The 19809-nt window shown below is 34.4% G+C and overlaps 1 protein-coding gene across 1 annotated transcript; it reads right to left on the minus strand.

The window, feature by feature from the left end:
• Positions 1 to 6180: 6180 nt before the first annotated feature.
• LOC101999088 (olfactory receptor 10AG1-like) lies at positions 6181 to 7149 on the minus strand. The gene has a single exon (XM_005363471.1). The coding sequence runs from the start codon at positions 7147 to 7149 to the stop codon at positions 6181 to 6183; it is 969 nt and encodes a 322-aa protein (XP_005363528.1).
• Positions 7150 to 19809: the final 12660 nt, after the last annotated feature.

Raw genomic sequence — 19809 nt, forward strand, 5'->3', positions numbered from 1 at the left:
CTGTGAGGATGATCCAAAAATGGGAGGCGGTGGCGGGGAAGAGACAGAAATCTTTAATAAATAAATTTTAAAAAAAGAAGTACACTTCCTTATTCTCAGCTTTGCATCTTATTTGAGTATTTTACGTTCTGTTTATAAATATGTATAGTTATACCTTATTAAATCAGAAATTGCAATGACATATACTCTTTGTTATTAAATGTACCTTTGAAGTAAATGGTGCTGCACTCTCAGCTCTCTACTAGATATATAATACATATTCTTTTTAATGGCACAATAACTCATAATATTTTAAATGTTTATCTAAATATGCAATGTGACAAATTCTGAATTAATTACTTCATTTATAATTGTCTCCTTAGTATTCTTCCAAAATTGCTTTTTATTATTATTACAAATCAATTTCATTTCAATTAAATATCCTTTATACACTTAAAATTATGAACAAAAAAATTCATTCATCTTTTCATGTGATTTTCTAAATCCCCTTTATTTCAATAATCCAAAATATATACAATTTCATTGTAAAATACATAATAAATTGTACACATGATTTGATGAGATTCTCTTTTACATATAAAACTTTGGAAGTGTGGTGTAAAATCTATGCAATCATAATTTATGTTTTCTACATTGTTGAAATTATTGAATACTAAATGTAAATCAAAAGACACAGTAATCATAGATTTTTAAATGGTACTTACTCTGCAGTTTCATTTGTTTGTGATGCAACTGTCTCAGACATAGCTTCATGAATGCTAGGTGACCTCTCTCCCCAAGGTATTCCTTCAACTCCTTTAGGCAAGTTATACACACAAATTGCTAATAAATAAAAAACTTTCTCAAATCTTTTAACATTTCTGTCCTTGTCTTTCTCTCCATCTTATCTATGTATAGGTGTATTATTTGCAATTCTTCAGATTCTCAAGTTCATGCTAAGAAAGATATTTAGTTGAAATTTCAAACTAACTACAGGTATTGGTTTTTATTTAAGTCCTTTATAAATATTAACTGTTATTGCTTTTGAAGCAATGCTTTTCTTTGATGCAGATACTTTGGGATTAATTAAAACTTTTAATATACATTGTCTTGTGTTTAAATAATAAAATTTAGAAATTGAAAATAAAAGTAGAGGCTTTTCTGCTATTATTGTGAGGAGCTTGTGATTTTTGTCCTTAAGTTATTTATATGATAATATAAAATAATCTAAAAAATAAATATTATTTTGATATATATATATATAAATGTGCATTATTTTTGAAGAACTTTCCTATGATAAAATTCTATTGAACCAAATAAATGTATGTAGTGATTCTATTAATATTTTTAGATTAATTACAAATAGATCTTAACATTCTGTTTAAAATTGTAGCTTTCAAGGTAATATCAGTGATCTTCCTTTAATATTTTCATTCTATATTTTAGATAGGTGTATCTTTTGGATATATTCTCCCTTGATGTCTTATCATAGATACATTTAAATATATACCTGACAGAAAATGGTAAACTAATACACCTTAGCAATACTGTGTTAATGTTGATGACCATGATCCTTATTGTACCAATCTTCCATGTTGAACAATGCATATGATGCTTTCTCAAGTCATATTTCATCAATATGTCATCAATGGACAGAAAAAATAGTGCAAAACCAAGCTGAAATGAAATGGTGTTTGAAACTAAACCAGAAATAAATCATTCAATTTTTCTATTAATTACTTTGTGTAGTTTTATTCAAATGCTGATAGTAAAATATCAAAATAAAAGTACAAAATTTTTTCAGTCAATTGTAGTCTATGATCTTTGGAATTATATAAGTTACAATTCTTACCTTGATTTATTGACATACAAGAGCAAAATGATGAGGAATTTTCTTTTTCTAAGCTTAAGAGTTTACCTTCATTTGCAACAGAGGTCAAACACTTCTGAAATATATTCTCCTGTCACAATACACTCTTCTACATAACAAGGAATGTTCTCTACCCTGGGGACAACTCCTTTCCTTGGTAATTTCTAATTGTAAACAGCACCCTTCTTTAAAATGTCAGTCATGAATTTAGTAAAACAAGTACCACAAATTAAATTAAAATCATATACATATAGTCATAGTCAGTATTTGTTTCTGTTATTATTAGGAAACACTAGAATTGAAAATATGAGAAATTAGTAACTATACTTTTTGTAATGCTCAAGATTGAAACTAAAGCCTCCTGATGGAAAATACACATTCAGCTACTGAATCACTTCTCAGCAGTTATTTATTAGTGTAACAGACCACTTGATTGCAAAAAATGTTTTTGCTGTGATCAGCCTGCATATGTGTTCTTAGTGCTGAAGTCTGTTGTTTTTGACACATTCATAAGTGTTTCTGCATTTTATATATGCAAGATATTTTACCATGACTAAAAGTATGTACTATCTTAGAATACACTGAAATGTACTTTTTCACACCACAAATCTAATAACATTTTGACATCTTCAATATGTCTTTCATTCAAAAATCTAGTGCCAAGAATAGACACATTTAATTCTAATTGACAAAAATACACAAAAAATCAAAACTAAATAAATAAATACAGCTGCCCATGTTCAATTATTAACTATTTGAATCAGGAAATAGAGTTTCAAGTAACAATAGCTCATCAAAATTTACAAATTTACAGCAACTGGGAGAAAAAAAACTTCTGAATTTATTGTCTAGCTGAACTACCATGATGGACAAGTGTAAATTTAGATGTCTCAGCCATTTAGACATCTACCTTGTCACTTAATGAATTTTCCATCAATTATTGCCCTTTTCCATTCCCAATTCATAAAGAAAATTGAAAAAAACTCAAAGACCCCATATAAACAGACACAAATTAACATTCACAAAATAAATGGAAGAAAATGTTAAATGATTGAGAATCTGTCATTAATTTACAGATGTTCAGATTAAGATTAGAGAAATTATGATTAAGAACTATGCAATTTCATCCTGTCTATATGTTGACACCCTTCCCAATGATGGAAGAGTATGTATTAATGGGCTAAATTTGACTTATACAGTTTGCATTAATGTGTTTAAATCCTAGTTATTATTTACATACTGGTATAGCCGAAAGTCGCTTTATTTTTCCTACATTTATGCCACTATATAATTGGAATTAAGCAAATTTTACGTGTCTTTTTTCCATTTATTATCTGAGTCAATCTTTGGTTGCATCTTTTTTTTTAATTTGCATCTTTTGTCGGAAGGTAAACAGTAATTCGTACATTGATATGATAATTTGAGCTGAATCTGGCCTGCCAGATTCTTGCCTGAGTTCTAATTTCAAGGGTTCTAGAAAACATTATGCAAACTTTCAAGGGATAGAAGCAATTAAGCAGTCCTAACCAGCTGCAACATCTATAAACCATTAACAATTACCAGTATGTCAAGATATGCACAAAGGTAAATGAAGTGGTATTCACGGGTTAATGAGATATAATTGCTGATTAATCAGACTTGGGAGCTCTTTAATAGGAAAAGACTCATGTCTACTCCAGGAAACATGCCCAGCTTAGAAAAGAATCTACTATTGCAACCATTCATATTAACATAATTTCTTACTACATTCAAAATCTTATTAGTCCATTAATCCATTAGTAAGTATACCTACAAATACTCCTCAAAGGAGACTCTCTTTACTGCAAATGGAAACTACAGAAAACCACAGAGATCAAAAATGGTGGAGATCTCAGTACCAAGAGCTAACATATCCTGCATCTATGAGTCTAAGAACTTCCTAACCATTTCTAAGAAAATGGTGCTAAGGGATTGTTAGAACCAGAATTATGGATAAGGTTGCTGTAAGACAATCTCTTCTAGAAATGGTTGCAGAAACAAGAGCATAATAAAGGTAAAATCAATGGACATGTTAACATGGGAAGAGGGAAATTTCCTAGGGTTCTAGTCTTAGGCAAAAAGAAAAAGAAGAACACAGTTAAATATTTTCTACTGGTAGAAGGAAAACTAGGTTTTCCTAGTGATTAGCCCCTTTTTGGTTGTTAATTGTAGTGTGGTCAGTTTTACAATCACATATATACAAATAAATAAAAACACAGCATGCTGTATTTATATATAATTGTGCATTTGTACACATTTGTATTTGCTTGTAGGCATGTACATGTGAATGTGTGTCTGTAAAACAACAATAATAAAAGAAAAAGTCTCAATCAATATACTAAGAGTGAAGTGCTTCATAGAGATTCAAAGGAGAATAATGGGATAAAACAGAAAGGAGAAAAGGGAGGGCAGAAATGGATTTAATATTATTTCAATTATATTATTTAAATGAATACAATTGACAAATAAAATTTTAGGGCAGATAGGGACAATGGGGAAACTTGAGATATTGGAGATATTGTTGATATGTGTTTAAACCTCAGTTTGAAAGATATTCCAAAGCTAAAATGAGAACTGTTATGTGATCCACATAAACTGCTATTCATCCAAACCAATTGAAGTCAACATGTCATAGAGATGTTTTCAAATCAATTTCATCTATAATCATTTTCATATTAAGGATTGTACCTTTATAGTTAATGAGACATATTCAATACAATTTGGAAGTTAGCTTCCACTTATGTTTTAAAAGCTACTTATGGTTGTTGTTAAGATTCCAAGCTTAGGGGCTGGAGAGATGGCTCAGAGGGTAAGAGCATTGCCTGTTCTTCCAAAGGTCCTGAGTTCACAACCATCTGTAATGAGGTCTGGTGCCCTCTTCTGGCCTGCAGGCATACACACAGACAGTTGTATACATAATAAATAAATAAATAAATAAATAAATAAATAAATAAATAAATTTCAAGCTTAATACCTAGAGAAAATTGAGTATAATAAGTTGTGATATACTTGCAAATACTCAGGATTTCATTATGATATCACGAATATTAAAAATTTCATTTTCCATATATAAAACTCCATATTAAACAGTAAAATACTAAAATATCTCATCTTCCATCACCATAATCAAAATATCCTAAGTGAATAAACATATTTTCATATTTATATATAATATAGATTAAAAGATACTATGGTTAACAAATACGTATAGGCAGTATGTAGATGCTCTTGTTTTGTTTGTTGGTTTTCAATGCTATAATAAAAAAATGAAAGCAATAGCAAAATCAAAAACCAAAGACAACTGCTATGAAAACCTAGCACACTACCACTGAGCAATTTTACACATAATATTTACATAATCTCTTGTTTAAAAAACTTTAAGAACTTTAATTACAACCATTTATGAAAATATGATGTGAACAACAATTTGAATATAATAGAAATTTATAGATGAGGATGGATTTAAAAGTATATTTTATAACATAAACCATTTTATGATAGTCCAAAAGATTTTTAAAAGTATATTTATTGATATTATCATTGTTCAAGTCTCATTTAAGCCACGTTTCTGGTATCACAGCTGGAATCTTTGTCTTCTGACTTTTATAATCCCCTTCTACTCTTTTGTCACGTTTCCTGAGTGTTATATGCAAGAGATGAACTGAGGATGTATAATTTGGTGCTAGGCTTTTCATAACCCGTTGTTTTTGACATTATATTCAGTTTTGTTTTTTCTTTAACAGCCTGGTGTGGGAGGTTCTTCTGTCTATGTGTTTCTGTGTGAATATTTCAGGGCTAAGTGGTGGAGAACCAACAAGCATCCTCCTCCAACAATAGCCTTCATTTGCAATAAAGAAAATGATACTTAATGAGGCTATCTGGCCTGAAATAATATATACATAAACAACACTGAAAGACTGAGAAAGTCATCTTAATATATTTGTTTATATCTATATAACTATAATCTGTCATTTATGTATTTATGTATCTTTATATGTATCTACTTATACATCATCTATCATTTAAATATCTATGTATCTATAATCAACTATCTAATTGCATACCAATAATAATCAAAGAAAAAGAGTCCATCATTTTGGAAAGAGATGGTATAGGTAACATGGAATGGACAGGAGGAAGGAGCATGGGAGAGTTTAAAAAGAGGGGCAGGAAATGGAAAATGATGTAATTATATTTTAATTAAATACATTAAATTTAAAAAGTAGATTACATTATAACATAAACACTGTGGACATGTAAAAGGAAACTAAACACTTGGAATATTTTTGATAAGTGTTGAGGAAGCTGTTCATTCACTTGTATATAACTCTGTGGCTCTTCATTTTAAGTAAAACTCTTCTCAGAGCTGCAATCACATCCTTGTTCCTAAGGCTGTATATCAGGGGGTTGAACATGGGAGTCACAGTTGTGTAGACGAGAGAGAGTAACTCATCAGTTCCTGCAGAATTAGTGGATTTTGGCCTAAAGTAGTTAATGGTTCCTGATCCAAAAAACAAAACAACTACCACCAAATGGGAAGAACACGTGGAGAAGGCTTTTGCCTGTCCTGTGGCTGTTGGCAACTTCACAATGGTGGCAATGATTTTGCTATAAGATCCAAGTATCATCATAAAAGGGAAGGCAACAAACATCATAAACACTACATAGACAGCCGTCTTACACATTGAAGTATCCCCACAGGCCAGCTTGAGAACTGGTGGAATATCACAAAAGAAGTGGTCTATTCTATTAGAATAACAGAAACGTAGAGAGAATATTCCACAAGTTTGTCCTATCTGAATTGGGATGCCACCAAGCCAAGAGCCAATGGCCATCTGAGTACACTTTGTTGGGTTCATGACCAGCGGATAGTGCAGAGGATTGCAGATGGCCACATAGCGGTCATAGGACATCACAGCCAGTAGGAAACACTCAGTAGCTGCCAGAATTGTGAAGAAAAACATTTGGACGGCACAGGCCAGAAAACAAATTTTTCTATCTTGAGTCCAAAGATTGTACAGAATCCTAGGAAGAGTGACAGATACACAACAGATTTCCAGAAATGAAAAATTGGCCAGAAAAAAATACATGGGCTTTTGTAGTGCAGGATCAATTCTGGCTATGACAATTATTAAGCTATTTCCTATTATGATAATCATGTACATTATGGAGAATATCCAAAACAGAAATCCTTGTAGGTTGGGAAGCTCAGAAAATCCCAGAAAGAGAAACTGTGTCACTGTAGTGGAATTATCCTCTGGCTTGTTTTCTGTGTCTTCCATCTGCGGGGATAATTCAAGTAAAAGTGAAATTATTTCCTCGTGATTGTCTACTTTTTTTTTTTTTATTTTTGAGACAGGGTTTCTCTGCGTTTCTTTGGAGCCTATCTTAAAATAGCTCTTCTAGACCAGTCTGGCCTCAAATTCACAGAGTTCTGTACAATGAAAATAGTATAATACTCAAACTCTTAAATGTGCTCATTAGGATATTTCTTTTCCTTTTTAATATCCTGGCAAGATGTCAATGTATGTTCTAGTTAATAATAATAAGGTACGCCATTATTACTCAGTAGCAGAACTCCAAATTGATCCTCCTTTATGCAACAATTCTATTCCTTCCATTTATATTTTTCTTCTTGCCTAATATTTTATTTTTATATGTGTAAGTTTCACACTTAATGTTTTACAGTTTAATAAAGATTCATTTTGCTATTTTAAATTATTGTTTTACATATGTTTTATGTTTTTCGTTTTGTCCACACCCTCCAGATCCTTTCCACATCCCTACTCTCCAACTCTTTGTTCTTTCTCTCTGTTGCTCTTTCTCTCCAAACAATGAAAATCAAACCAAACAAACAAAAAAAGACAATAATTTTCAAGCAAAACAAAAGACCATCAAAACTAAAACTAAAAAAACAAAAAACCAAAAAAAAACCCCACAAAGTTTATGCTGTCTCTTCCAAGTTCTCCTGAGCAAGATGTGCTCTTTGTACACCCAGAGACACTTTATTAGAGAACACATGTTTTCCATTTCCCAGCAGGTATCAATTGCAAATAGATTTTAGGTTAGGAGTGGGAAATCATGTTCTCTTCTGCTTCTAAGTGCTGAGATTTTATCTCGTGTGAACCTCAGCTGCTCTAAATATTCTTTAAAGATTTTTAAAAGAATTTAGGCAAGAATATATTTATTATCTAAAACTGATTTTCTCAAACATTCTTAACTTCTTTATTCCCGTGCAAAACCTTTTATTGTTAAATAATTATTAACAAACTACTATGCAAAGTGAGGTGCTACTAATATGTAATGCTATGCTTATCTTTAATTTTAAAGTCCATTAAAATTGACATTCAACACTTTAATTCAGATTTTAAGAAAATTTAAGGTGGATAATCTAATTTTCAGGATCTTCTTGTATAGATTAATTCAGGAGGTAGAAATATTGTCACTGACATTGATGGCCAAAGGGAGAGCTAAGAAGGGTGTGTGCTTCTACACTCTGAAAGTAGAGATGTTGCAGAAAGGTTATCTACTGCACTTTCCTTTGAGCTGTTCCCAAATCTTTGAAATCTTCACTATTGTCCTTAATATTTTGCTCTCCTTCGTTTCATTCTGTCTTCTGCATTGTATTAGTCCAAGAGTTCACTCAAGCACTTATTATTAAGTTCTTATTTATCATAATCATCTCATTTTTGTCACCAGGCAAATATTATAATTTCATCTGGTATCATATATACATGATATTCCATATTTATATATATATTCCATAATTTATATTCAGTCATATATTCAGTAGATTATTTAATTGGAATAGCTCTTATTTCATCTACTCTTACAGAAATAGCTCACAACATACATTTTAAGGATTCGTTGAGTAATTTCTAAATGAATCATTATTAACTCAAAAAGAAAGGTGAAATTCACAGCAAATAGAAGGCAGACCACCAGTTATATTCAAAGACTTACGTGTGTGTGGTTTTCCAAGATGTCAGTTCTAAAGCATATGTATAAGCTAGAAAGCTTGTGTTAAATATGAAAAACTAACCTAATAATTTTCTGAGTATAGGAATGTAAAATTATAATTTATTTAATATTCTACAATTTCATATTGAATATTAACTAAAAGCAATTATTAAAAGATGAGAATGCATTTACTGAATATTTAAGGAACAGAAACAAGTAGAAAGTACTCACATCTTGAAGGTGTGACTTACATTCGCAAACGTACAACACAGAAGTTTCCATTTTTCTACACTAAATAATAAAATTCAAGTGAAGATTTATTCAACCACCTAATTGAACATATACCTGATTGTAGAATACAATGTTAAAAAATTTCATCCATTTCGTTAAGGACTAGAAAGTATTGTGATTTCTGAGTTTGTTCAGACAATCATTTTCCTCAAAAACTGCTTCCATCAGACAATGCCACATATAAAATATCACCTTGTTCTTCCCACAGTGTGCCCCTTCTTACAGTTTTCGCCTCTCATTGCTCTTTAAGTAATAGAACACATCTCTACGTTGGACTCAACAAAGTTGTGAAGATATTCAAAAGAAAAAAATAGCCAGATGAACAAACCCACTTCCTCAACATCTCTAGAATTTTATTTCTTGCTTTATTAAATTTCTCTGATATTTCGCTTGGTTTTAGGTGAGGAAGTCTCACTTTTACACCTTAAAAGAACAAGTAATCTTACTCACCTTTATGAGTTTTAACATTTAAAACTACAAAAAAGAAAAAGTTAATGCAATTGTATGATTCAAGATGTTCTTAAATTCTCATATTTTTAATTTGTTTGTTGTTCTGCTCTAACTCAGGGATTCATGCATGTCAAACAACACTCTAACCTGACCTCTTTCCTTAGTATAAACGTTGCATAAATGTCGTCAAATGTACCGTAACATGTCTGCTATTATGTTTCTAACAATTTGAAAATATTTTTGGATACCATTAGAAGTGAGAAATTACAGTAGGAAGGAGAAAATCAGTAGGCACCTCAGGTAGGTTTGGGCATATTGGATTCATGTACCTTACCTTAATTTAACTCGCATCTTTTTGAAACACTGATTTCTGCTAATGTACCTATTGCTGTGATATTAACAGGAACACTTAAAATCAATTAGCATACACCCAACACTTTTAATTTTATGAAAAAGTGTATGAATAAAATTGAAGATGGGAAATAAAAAAGTTCACCTCTTTAAAGCCCAATGGAAATATGTTAATTTTTCTAGATTAATTCATCATGAACAGTTAGGAACATTTTGGGTAAGAGTAGGTTACTAAGAAGCTTCAATCATATTCATAAACATTTTGATCATCTGCTATGCAGTTGGAAATCCAGATTTAATACAGATATATTTAAATATATCTGTTCAAAAATAAAATGACGTGATACATATTAGCACATAAGATAACAATATCAATGATAAAAATTTTCCTCATCCTCCTTTTACAAAATGCATTTTCATTTATGTAATTAATGTCAAATATTAAACAGCAAAAAATCCATCTGAAGTAATGATAAGTCCTTGAATTCTTTTCATTACTTTGTGTGATTCTACTAGAATGATGATATTAAAAAAAAAAATAAAAGCACAAGTAAATTTGACATTTGTCAAAAGTAGTTCAAGAGTATCATTTTGGACTTAAACATATAGCATTCTTACGTTTATTGATTGATAAATTTCAGAACTGATGAAGAAATTAGTTGAACTGTGTTTAAGAATTTGTTTAGTGTTAGACTGGGCATCTTCTAGTATATATTCTATTGGAGGAAGACACACTAAAATTTCAGTGGGAGATCCTCACTACTCTAGGGAAAAATTCCTTTCCCATGTTACTTTTTAACTGAATGAAACAAAATTCTTGCTACTCAGGGAGTTTAAAGTAATAATGAAATGAATAAATGAGGGGAATGATAGCCTTGGGCTATCGATCCTATATACCCTTAACCTTTATGTTTTGTGTGCGGTTATTAAGAAATGCAAGTTCTGACAGCAGAAACATAATAAAGTGGTAACCATAATACTTAGAATTATTTTCCTCTTTTTGAAGTATTTTGAATAGATCTCAATGACAGATGCATATAACAGAAGAATTTTCCGCTTATCTAGTTTCTCAGTCTTTTAGCTCCTTCTTAAAACTATGTAGTCACTCAGTTGCATACACATATACAGACACACACAAACACACACACATACACACACACATATATGTACAAAAGACATATTTAAATAAGAAAAGTAAATCCTGTGTCCACATTTACTAATTTACTATATTTTGCTTAGACTCAAGAAATATATCTGAGGTGATTCATGCTTTGTCATCATTCACTGGAAAAGTATTTATCTCTGTTTATAGAATTATTCTATTGATTGTTAAAATGGATGGCTATATTTCAGTATTATTTATTTATATAACCACGATTTCCCACAATATGGATTACTTGTATAAACACATAAAATATGACTCTTTCTACTATACTTAATAAAAAGCAGAAAAATAACTATATGCACCAAAGTGAGTACAGTTAGGGGTTTGAAATCACTAAATGATGAGCAAATTTCCTGGATGTGCAAAGTCATTGTTAAGGTTTTAAACCCATCATATGAATTAATAGGACAAAGCCTGGGACTTTTTATAGTAAGTGATTCATTTGGTAAGTCATATTTAGACAAAACTCTAATATGTAAAAGAATATGAGCATTTATTATTTTATTTGAGGTTCATTGTTAGTCTGCAAGTGTCATTTCAAATACTGCTGTCACTAATTCATGAAAGTAAATGATATTATTTCCAATAAATTATATAACAAAGTATGACTTTCTATCTTAGACAATTTATCATATCAGAAGTTATGTTTTGATAACAAATATTATACAGAGTTAGATAAAATGTGACATAGAATGAATTAAAATTTGTGATAAATTTTTCATACATATATCTACAGGCAAATCAGTTTCAACATTACAGGTACAGTTTAATTTTGAATAGCTATCTTTGTAAAATAAATAATTCTTGAAATTTTATTATAGGCATGTAAAAGTACAGTTAACAGCTACAGATCAATAACGTTCTAGTGAATCATTTAGATAATAACTCTGTCAGAATTTTGTAATAGGATATAAATAGTAACAGAAACTAAACCAAGCAAAATAATACTGCATCTAGGAAAACTACAACCTCATTCATGAATATGTCATCACTAGCAGGGTAAATTAGCAAGAGAATCACAGAAATGGTTGATGCAATAGGAACCACACAATGTTGTAATGAGGCTACTTGTTCATTTTTCTGACCAGTCAGACTCTGAAATATTCACACAGAAACTATATTATTTGCAATACTTTTTGGCTAATAGCTTAAGCTCATTACTAGGTAGTTCTTACATCTAGAATTAACCCATTTCCATTATTTTATAATTTATATTTTACTATGAAGCTCAAGGTCTACTGGCAAGTTTCAAACTGGCAGCTTGCGTATTTCCCTCTGGTGGCCACATGGCTTCTCTTTGACTCTGCTTTCTTTCTTCCAGCATTCAGTTTAGTTTTCCCACCTCGTTCTATTCTGCCCTATCACAGGCTAAGGCAGAATCTTTATTCATTAAGCAACAAAAGCAACACATATATGAAGGACTTCCTACACCAACAAAATAATATAAAGTTTGTGATGCTGGCCCTACCTTTATTGGAATTTCCCTGATCCAAGATCCAACCACAAGCTAGGAGTACATACACAGAGTGTGACTTCTGACTACAGAATAGTAGAGAAGACTGCAAATGCCTACATAATGGTCATATATTTTCACAGTCAGGGGAAAGCACTCTGTGGGCCACAGAATAAGAGTGAAGTACATTTGTGCAGCACAGCCAATGAAAGAGATGATTCTTCTCTAAGTCTCAAGGTTGAAGACCATACTAGGAAGAGTAATTAATATATAACATATCTCTAAAAAGTAGCTATGGTAAGGAGTATTGCTGTGATTAGCACAGTCGTACTGTTGCCCAATTGTATAGTGTAATATTTGAAAATGAACAGTCCGCAAAGAAATCACCGGACCTGAGAAATATCAGAAAATTCCAAAACTAATTCTTTTATGTCCATTCTATTTTCTTCTGGAAGTTTTGGTAGGTAGTTTATTATGGAGCAGATTCAGTTACTACAGATTATATAGTTTCCTTTTAGGGTAAGAAGCACTTAATCAGACATTAGATCATGAATATCAATTTCATGATCATAGTAATTATTTTCTTCAGTAAAATGCAAATATCACTTTAACAGATTTAGAATCTATACATAATTTACAAATATGATCATTTTATAAACATTTATTTTGAAATTTTAATTTTTTTCCTTCCCACTTCTTCCTCCAAATGCCACCATATATGTCACATTTGTTCCCTTCAAATTTATGACCTCTTTTTACAATAATTGGCATCACATTCATATATGTATTTGTATATAACATATATTCTCAGCATGGTCTGTTGATTCTATAAGATGTTCCATGAACATATGCTTTCATGACTGTCAACTTGTTGCTGGACATCTGGTTGATGTGTTCTTCCCGGTTGAAATTTTTTTTTTTTTTGGTTGTTGAAAAAAAAAATTTCCACCTCCTCCCCGATTCCCATTTCCCTCCCCCTCCTCCCACACATGATAGTGGAACTAATCTACCGTTTGAAATCTTTTTCTGTGCTCCCTAAAGTACTCAGCTTATCAACAATTCGACAATTAAAACATTTGGATTATTGTTTGGTTTTTTGTTTTTTACTTATTTTATTATTATTATTATTATTACAAATTTTCACCTCCTCCTCTCCTCCCATTTCTCTCCCCTTAACCCCATTCCCCCTCCCCCTCCCTCTCCAGTCCAAAGAGCAGTCAGGGTTCCCTGCCCTGTGGTAAGTCCAAGGACCTCCCCCCTCCATCCAGGTCTAGGAAGGTGAGGATCCAAACAGACTAGGCTCCCACAAAGCCAGTACATGCAGTAGAATCAAAACCCAGTGCCATTGTTCTTGGCTTCTCAGTCAGCCCTCATTGTCAGCGTCAGCCACATTCAGAGATTCCGGTTTGATCACATGCTCCATCAGTCCCAGTCCAGCTGGCCTTGGTGATTTCCCATTAGATCAGCTCCACTGTCACAGTGGGTGCCCGCACCCCTCGCAGTCCTGACTTCCTTGCTCATGTTCTCTGTCCTTCTGCTCCTCATTTGGACCTTGGGAGCTCAGTCCAGTGCTCCAATGTGGGTCTCTGTCTCTATCTCCATCCATCGCCAGATGAAGGTTCTATGGTGATATGCAAGATATTCATGAGTGTGGTTATAGTGTAGGGCCAGTTCAGGTGCCCTCTCCTCAGCTGCTGAAGGAACAATTTCCTCTCTGAATTCTAGGAGAGTTTTGTGGCAATGCGTTACCTGACAGTATAATTCCTAGGGGCATGATTGGTATGGCCCCTGGAAACTCCATGTGAATTATGCAACATATAATTTTTAAGCAGTCTCATGCTTTTAAGTTAATTCTTTTGCTCATCAAGAAGTCTTTTGCATTTCAGGTACCCTCTCTACTGTTGTTTAGGGTCTTAACTGGAGTCATCCTTTTGATTCCTGCAGATTTCCCTAGTTCCAATGTTCTTGCTAGCCCCATAATTACTCCCTCAATTAAGATAACTCTTTCCTTGCTCTGTCCCCTGTCCTTCCTTCATCTTGGACATTCTCCTTCCCCTTCTGCCCTCTCTTCTCCCCATCTACACTCTTGGTGTTCTCAGCAGATCTCGTCTATTTCCCCTTCTCAGGGTAACGCATGTATGTCTCTCTTAGGGGTTCTGAACTAGCCTTCCAAAGTAATCAAATTGAAATCTACCTTCACTATAATAAAAAAATTTCAATCAAATGATTATAAGCAGATGCAGAGATTCACAACTAACCACTGGGTCCAGCTCCCAGAAAACAGTTGAAGAAATGGAGGAGTATTAATAAGAGCAAAGGGGTCAAGACCATGATGGGGATACCCTCAGAAACACCTGACCTGAGGTAGTGGGAGTTCACAACAGTAGGGGAAGCTACATAGGACCAAACTAGGCCCAATGAATGAGAATGAAAATTGTGTAGCAGAGGAAGTCTGTGGGATCATTGGCAGTGGGACCAGGATGCATCCCTAGTGCTTGAACTGGCATTTTGAAACTCATTCTCTTTGGAGGAATGCATTCATCAATGTAGGTATGGGGGGAGGGCCTTGGTCCTGCCTCCAATTGATACACCATACTCTATTGACTCCGCATGAGATCCAGCTCCCAGAAAACAGTTGAAGAAATGGAGGAGTATTAATAAGAGCAAAGGGGTCAAGACCATGATGGGGATACCCTCAGAAACACCTGACCTGAGGTAGTGGGAGTTCACAACAGTAGGGGAAGCTACATAGGACCAAACTAGGCCCAATGAATGAGAATGAAAATTGTGTAGCAGAGGAAGTCTGTGGGATCATTGGCAGTGGGACCAGGATGCATCCCTAGTGCTTGAACTGGCATTTTGAAACTCATTCTCTTTGGAGGAATGCATTCATCAATGTAGGTATGGGGGGAGGGCCTTGGTCCTGCCTCCAATTGATACACCATACTCTATTGACTCCGCATGAGAAAGCTTACCCTCTCTGAATAGGGGCCTGAGTAAGGAGAAGGTGTGGGAAAGGGGGAAGAAAGGAAATGGGAAATGGAATTGTTACATAAAATGGGAAAAGATTGTTTTAAGTTAAAAAAAGAAGTTTTATGCAAAAATCTATGCTGCCAAAGCCTGGATTCTTTTATTAGTGGTTCTTTTGTTCCTTTCCTTTCTGATTTTCAGTTTCTTCCACTTCTTGAATATTTTATGACTGATCAACTAATCTTATGTAGACCACTGGAATTATTATCCTTGGATTCTATTGCATCGTTACTAACACCTTCAGTAAATTTGTGATTTATTTCTAGTCCTCCGGTATCCTGCTATAAGCCACAATTTTATAAAGTAATTGCTCAGTAATTGCTTTTATGAGTGACTTATCTGAACCCAGGGTTTGGGTAAAGGCTAAACAAAAAAACAAAGCTTTTTGGAATTACTGCTTTGAAAATAAGTGGCTGTTCTTTGCTGTAAATTTTTCAGTGTAGCTGAACTCTCTTTTTGTTACATATTTGAAAATGAATGTTCACAGTTCAGAACTATTTGTGGAAACAGTTTCTACTGCCAGGCCTTCTTCTTCTCTCCTAGATAATCGCAGAGTTCTGCCTTCCTGCAGTTATCTTCATCAGCAGGCATTTGGGTCCAGGAATGGTGCATCCCACTTAAACGTTCACAGATACTCAAGGACATAGAATTACTACCTGCCCAAGCTGCTGCTCTGGTTTAATCCCAGGTTGTACTCCTTGCACTTACTTTCACCTCAGCCTACAGGTGCTTTAATTCGGGAAATTTAGGGCTTGTGTTTCACCCTCAAGGATGACAGAGGAGAGAATTAACTGCAACCCAGAGAAAGAACCACAGCACCCACAGTCAGAGCGGCTGAGAACAGCAGAGTCTGGAATTGATAATTTAGAGCATTGGTTTCTTCTTCACTTAGAGCAGTAAGTCTCACTCCAGACTAGGCACATAGAAACTGCAGCATCTGGTGTCTGTGCTAATTTTATTAAGAGTCATGGCTTCCACCTGACTGTTTATACAGGTTGCTTAGTTACCTGATTCTGTTCATGCTCAGAGAAGAAAAAAGTACACAATGATTTTAAATACAATTCATATCCTATTCATAATTTTACTGAAAATAAACATTTTAGCTTTTATCTATCACCTAAAAGTGTAGTATAGCACACTAACCATCCTCTCTAGAAATTCCTGATGATTTAATTCCTTTCTTAACTAACTTTCTCCAATAAGGAGCTCACCAGATTTGTACTAGCCACTCCCAAGTACATATGTATGTGTGAAAACTCGAACCTAATTCCATTTTGAGAAATTCTATTTTAGACAGAACATAACTAGGGGGGTGAATGTAGTCCAGTAAAGTCATAAACGTTTCCAAGAAACTGTGCCATTCCTGGTCAAAGTGACCCAACAGGGTATCTAAACAACAACTGCTTGATTCCAATGTCCTTGTAGGTATCTGATTAACTGCTGTTTTAAAATTCTTGTCTGCTGACAGTCACTGTTTGAAATTTCCCTATACCCCAACCAAAGAATTAAGAAATTGCATACTTTTACAAAACTCCAAAATGCCAAGGCTTGTGCCACCCTGTATGCTCTTTTTCCCTTTAAAAGCCCTTACCCTGAAGCCCTGAGAGACGTTCTCCCACACGCGCTGTGTCAGTGTTGGATTATATTCTGAGTTAGTTAACTTGTAATCAAAAAACCAGTGCATAGGACACTGGTTCTGTGGTGGTCTTGTTTGGGTGTCCTGTGTCATGGTATACCCTTTGAGAGCTCATCCTGGATATCCCAAGGCTGACTGACCACAGCCGGAAGGTAACTTTGTTTGTCTTTGCCTGGTTTTTGGGCTCATGTTGGTCCTTTCATTTCCTGAATCCCACAAAATATGTAAAGTGGTTACAGTCAGATGCAAAGTTGGTAACAGTCCCAATTGGGCTGCTGAGCCAGCCAGCGAAGGTGTTGAGGGTTGCTGAGACCACAGATGATCCAAAAGACATTATGGACCCCGTGGAGGGAGATAATGGGTTCAAGTTTCATCTCCTTTTGGATCGAGACCATGGGTTTGAATCTCACCTCCCTGTGGAGGGAGAACGTGGGTTCGAGTCCCAGTACCCTATAAAGGAATCCCTCAAGGTTTATATTTGATTGAGGATGAGAGAGCGCCTCAAATCTGGGCAGTTTTGTCATAATTGAGTTGAGCCAGCAGAGTTTCTCCCACTTGAAAATGCCAATCTGTCACTGTTTTTTTAATTTTTTCTCTTGTCTTACTGGAGCAAACTCTCTACCTGTGCCCTTGGTCTTTTGTGATGTTTGTGTTTGTCTTTACTCATGTTTCTAGTGAACTAAGGCTATGGTACAGATGATTTCTTTCACTTTCTCTTACTCACTACCTGGACAGAGCTAGCATATGGGGCAAAGGGAAAGATAGCAGCATGCCTCTTTAGAAGAAAGGCAGCAAGAGCAGAACAGCTGAAACGGGCTGACCCTGCAGGGCAGACCTCCTCGGTGGTACCAGAACCTGGAAGCGGACAAAGCCTTTGGGGAACAGTGGGCGCTGAGTGCCCACTGCCTGACCTCCTAACAACTTGACTGGGAGCCCCAAGTTTGTAGAGGGGGCTGCACAGAGCCCTCACAATCCCAGGGTGGTGATGCGCACTGCCTTGGTGCTGGGAGCCTTGTGTTCACTCGTGGAGCCATGGCCTCAGTGTGAGTGGACACAGGATGGTGGCAGCAGAACCATTAGGGGAACCCGGCCTAGAACCCACCCATGGAATTCAGGGAGAGCATGACTGGCCAGTGTGAGTGATAAAAGTTGGGACAGCGGTGTACACACACAAGGGTGGAAGGGTGCTCAAGTTGGGGGGAAGTGGGATTCAGGCAATCCTTAACCCCATTGCATGCCCTGTCTCTGTACCTTGAGGGTCACCGCCAACATTAGGAAGAGGGGAGGGACCTGTCAGAGGGCACAGGGCAGCAGGAAATTGACTTCTTGTAGTTGAAAAAATATTTGAATATGAAATGGAGTATCTGAGATTGTGGCCAAAGAAGGGGGATATTATTTAGAGATAAACACTTTACATTAGTATGGATGTTGGTCTATTGATATGTTTATTATAACTCATTAAAAATGTAATATATAATTAAAATTATAAATTAATAGATAGTCACATATAACAATCAAATGCTCAGTCATGTTAGTTAGGGTTTCTAGATGTATAGAGATATATTTAAAATGGATAGAAATTCTTCACACATCTCAAAGACCTACAGAATACAGCATTTAAAATATTTTAAGAACTTAGACTTTTTTTTTCAACAGTGAGACATTTCTTTTTCTGTCTGCACCAATTATTTCAGAGAAGTGGATGGACATCGAAGAAACTTATGGAATTTGTCTTCAAGGTAACAAGTCGAGCCCTTTGGGCAAGAAGCTGTTCTTGCCTAGACTGTATGACGGTATGCTGCATAGACTAGGCATATAGAACCCATAGAAAAGTGACTGCTGAACTTTCCAAAAAAATGTGATGGTCCTTCAGAGTTCCTGCTTCACAGAAGAAAATGTCAGACACTCTACTAAACACAGAAGAAAGCAACTGATGAACTTTTCCAGTACAAGGCAGAACAAATCTTCAAGTTTCCTGTTTCACTGAAAAGTTTGCTAGATATTATGAGCCTATAGACTAAAGACGGATGCCCCAAAATTAGAAAAGAACTTTGGGTGACTGTCCAGGCAGTGAGATGTCTGTGTCAGTTCTAGAACATTGAAAGTTGCTTACAATATACTTCTTGTTTAGGTAATATACACTTCTGGGATTGTTGATGGAGTTGAATACCAGATAGTTATAATTTTTGTTTTCCTTAGTTATGATAAATTAAACACAAAACTTTAGAGTCACAAAATTAGGATAGATGATAGAGTTTTACTTAATTTGCCAAATGTAAATGGACTAAATATTGTAACTTTGATTATTGTTTAATCACTGTTTTGCATATGTAATTTTACTATGTCAAAGTTAAAGCTTTCATTTCTAATTAAACAGAAAATGTAATATAAAGTGGGATATCCTTCTGTATATATTTTGTTTTTATTGGTGGATGAATAAAGCTGTTTTGGCCAATAGCTTAGCAGAATAAGGCCAGCCAGAAAATCTGAACACAGATATATACAGAAAGTAGGCAGAATCAAGGAGATGCCCTGTAGCTGATGAAGGCCAAGGACGCCAGAACCTTATCAGTGAGCCACAGCCTTGTGGTGATACATTTATTAAT

This window comes from Microtus ochrogaster, linkage group LG9 (assembly GCF_000317375.1).
Source record: "Microtus ochrogaster isolate Prairie Vole_2 linkage group LG9, MicOch1.0, whole genome shotgun sequence".
Lineage (NCBI taxonomy): Eukaryota > Metazoa > Chordata > Mammalia > Rodentia > Cricetidae > Microtus > Microtus ochrogaster.

Bases quoted from the DNA above. Each gene is read 5' to 3' on its own strand.
- LOC101999088 (XM_005363471.1), bottom strand. From the start codon at position 7,149: ATGGAAGACACAGAAAACAAGCCAGAGGATAATTCCACTACAGTGACA.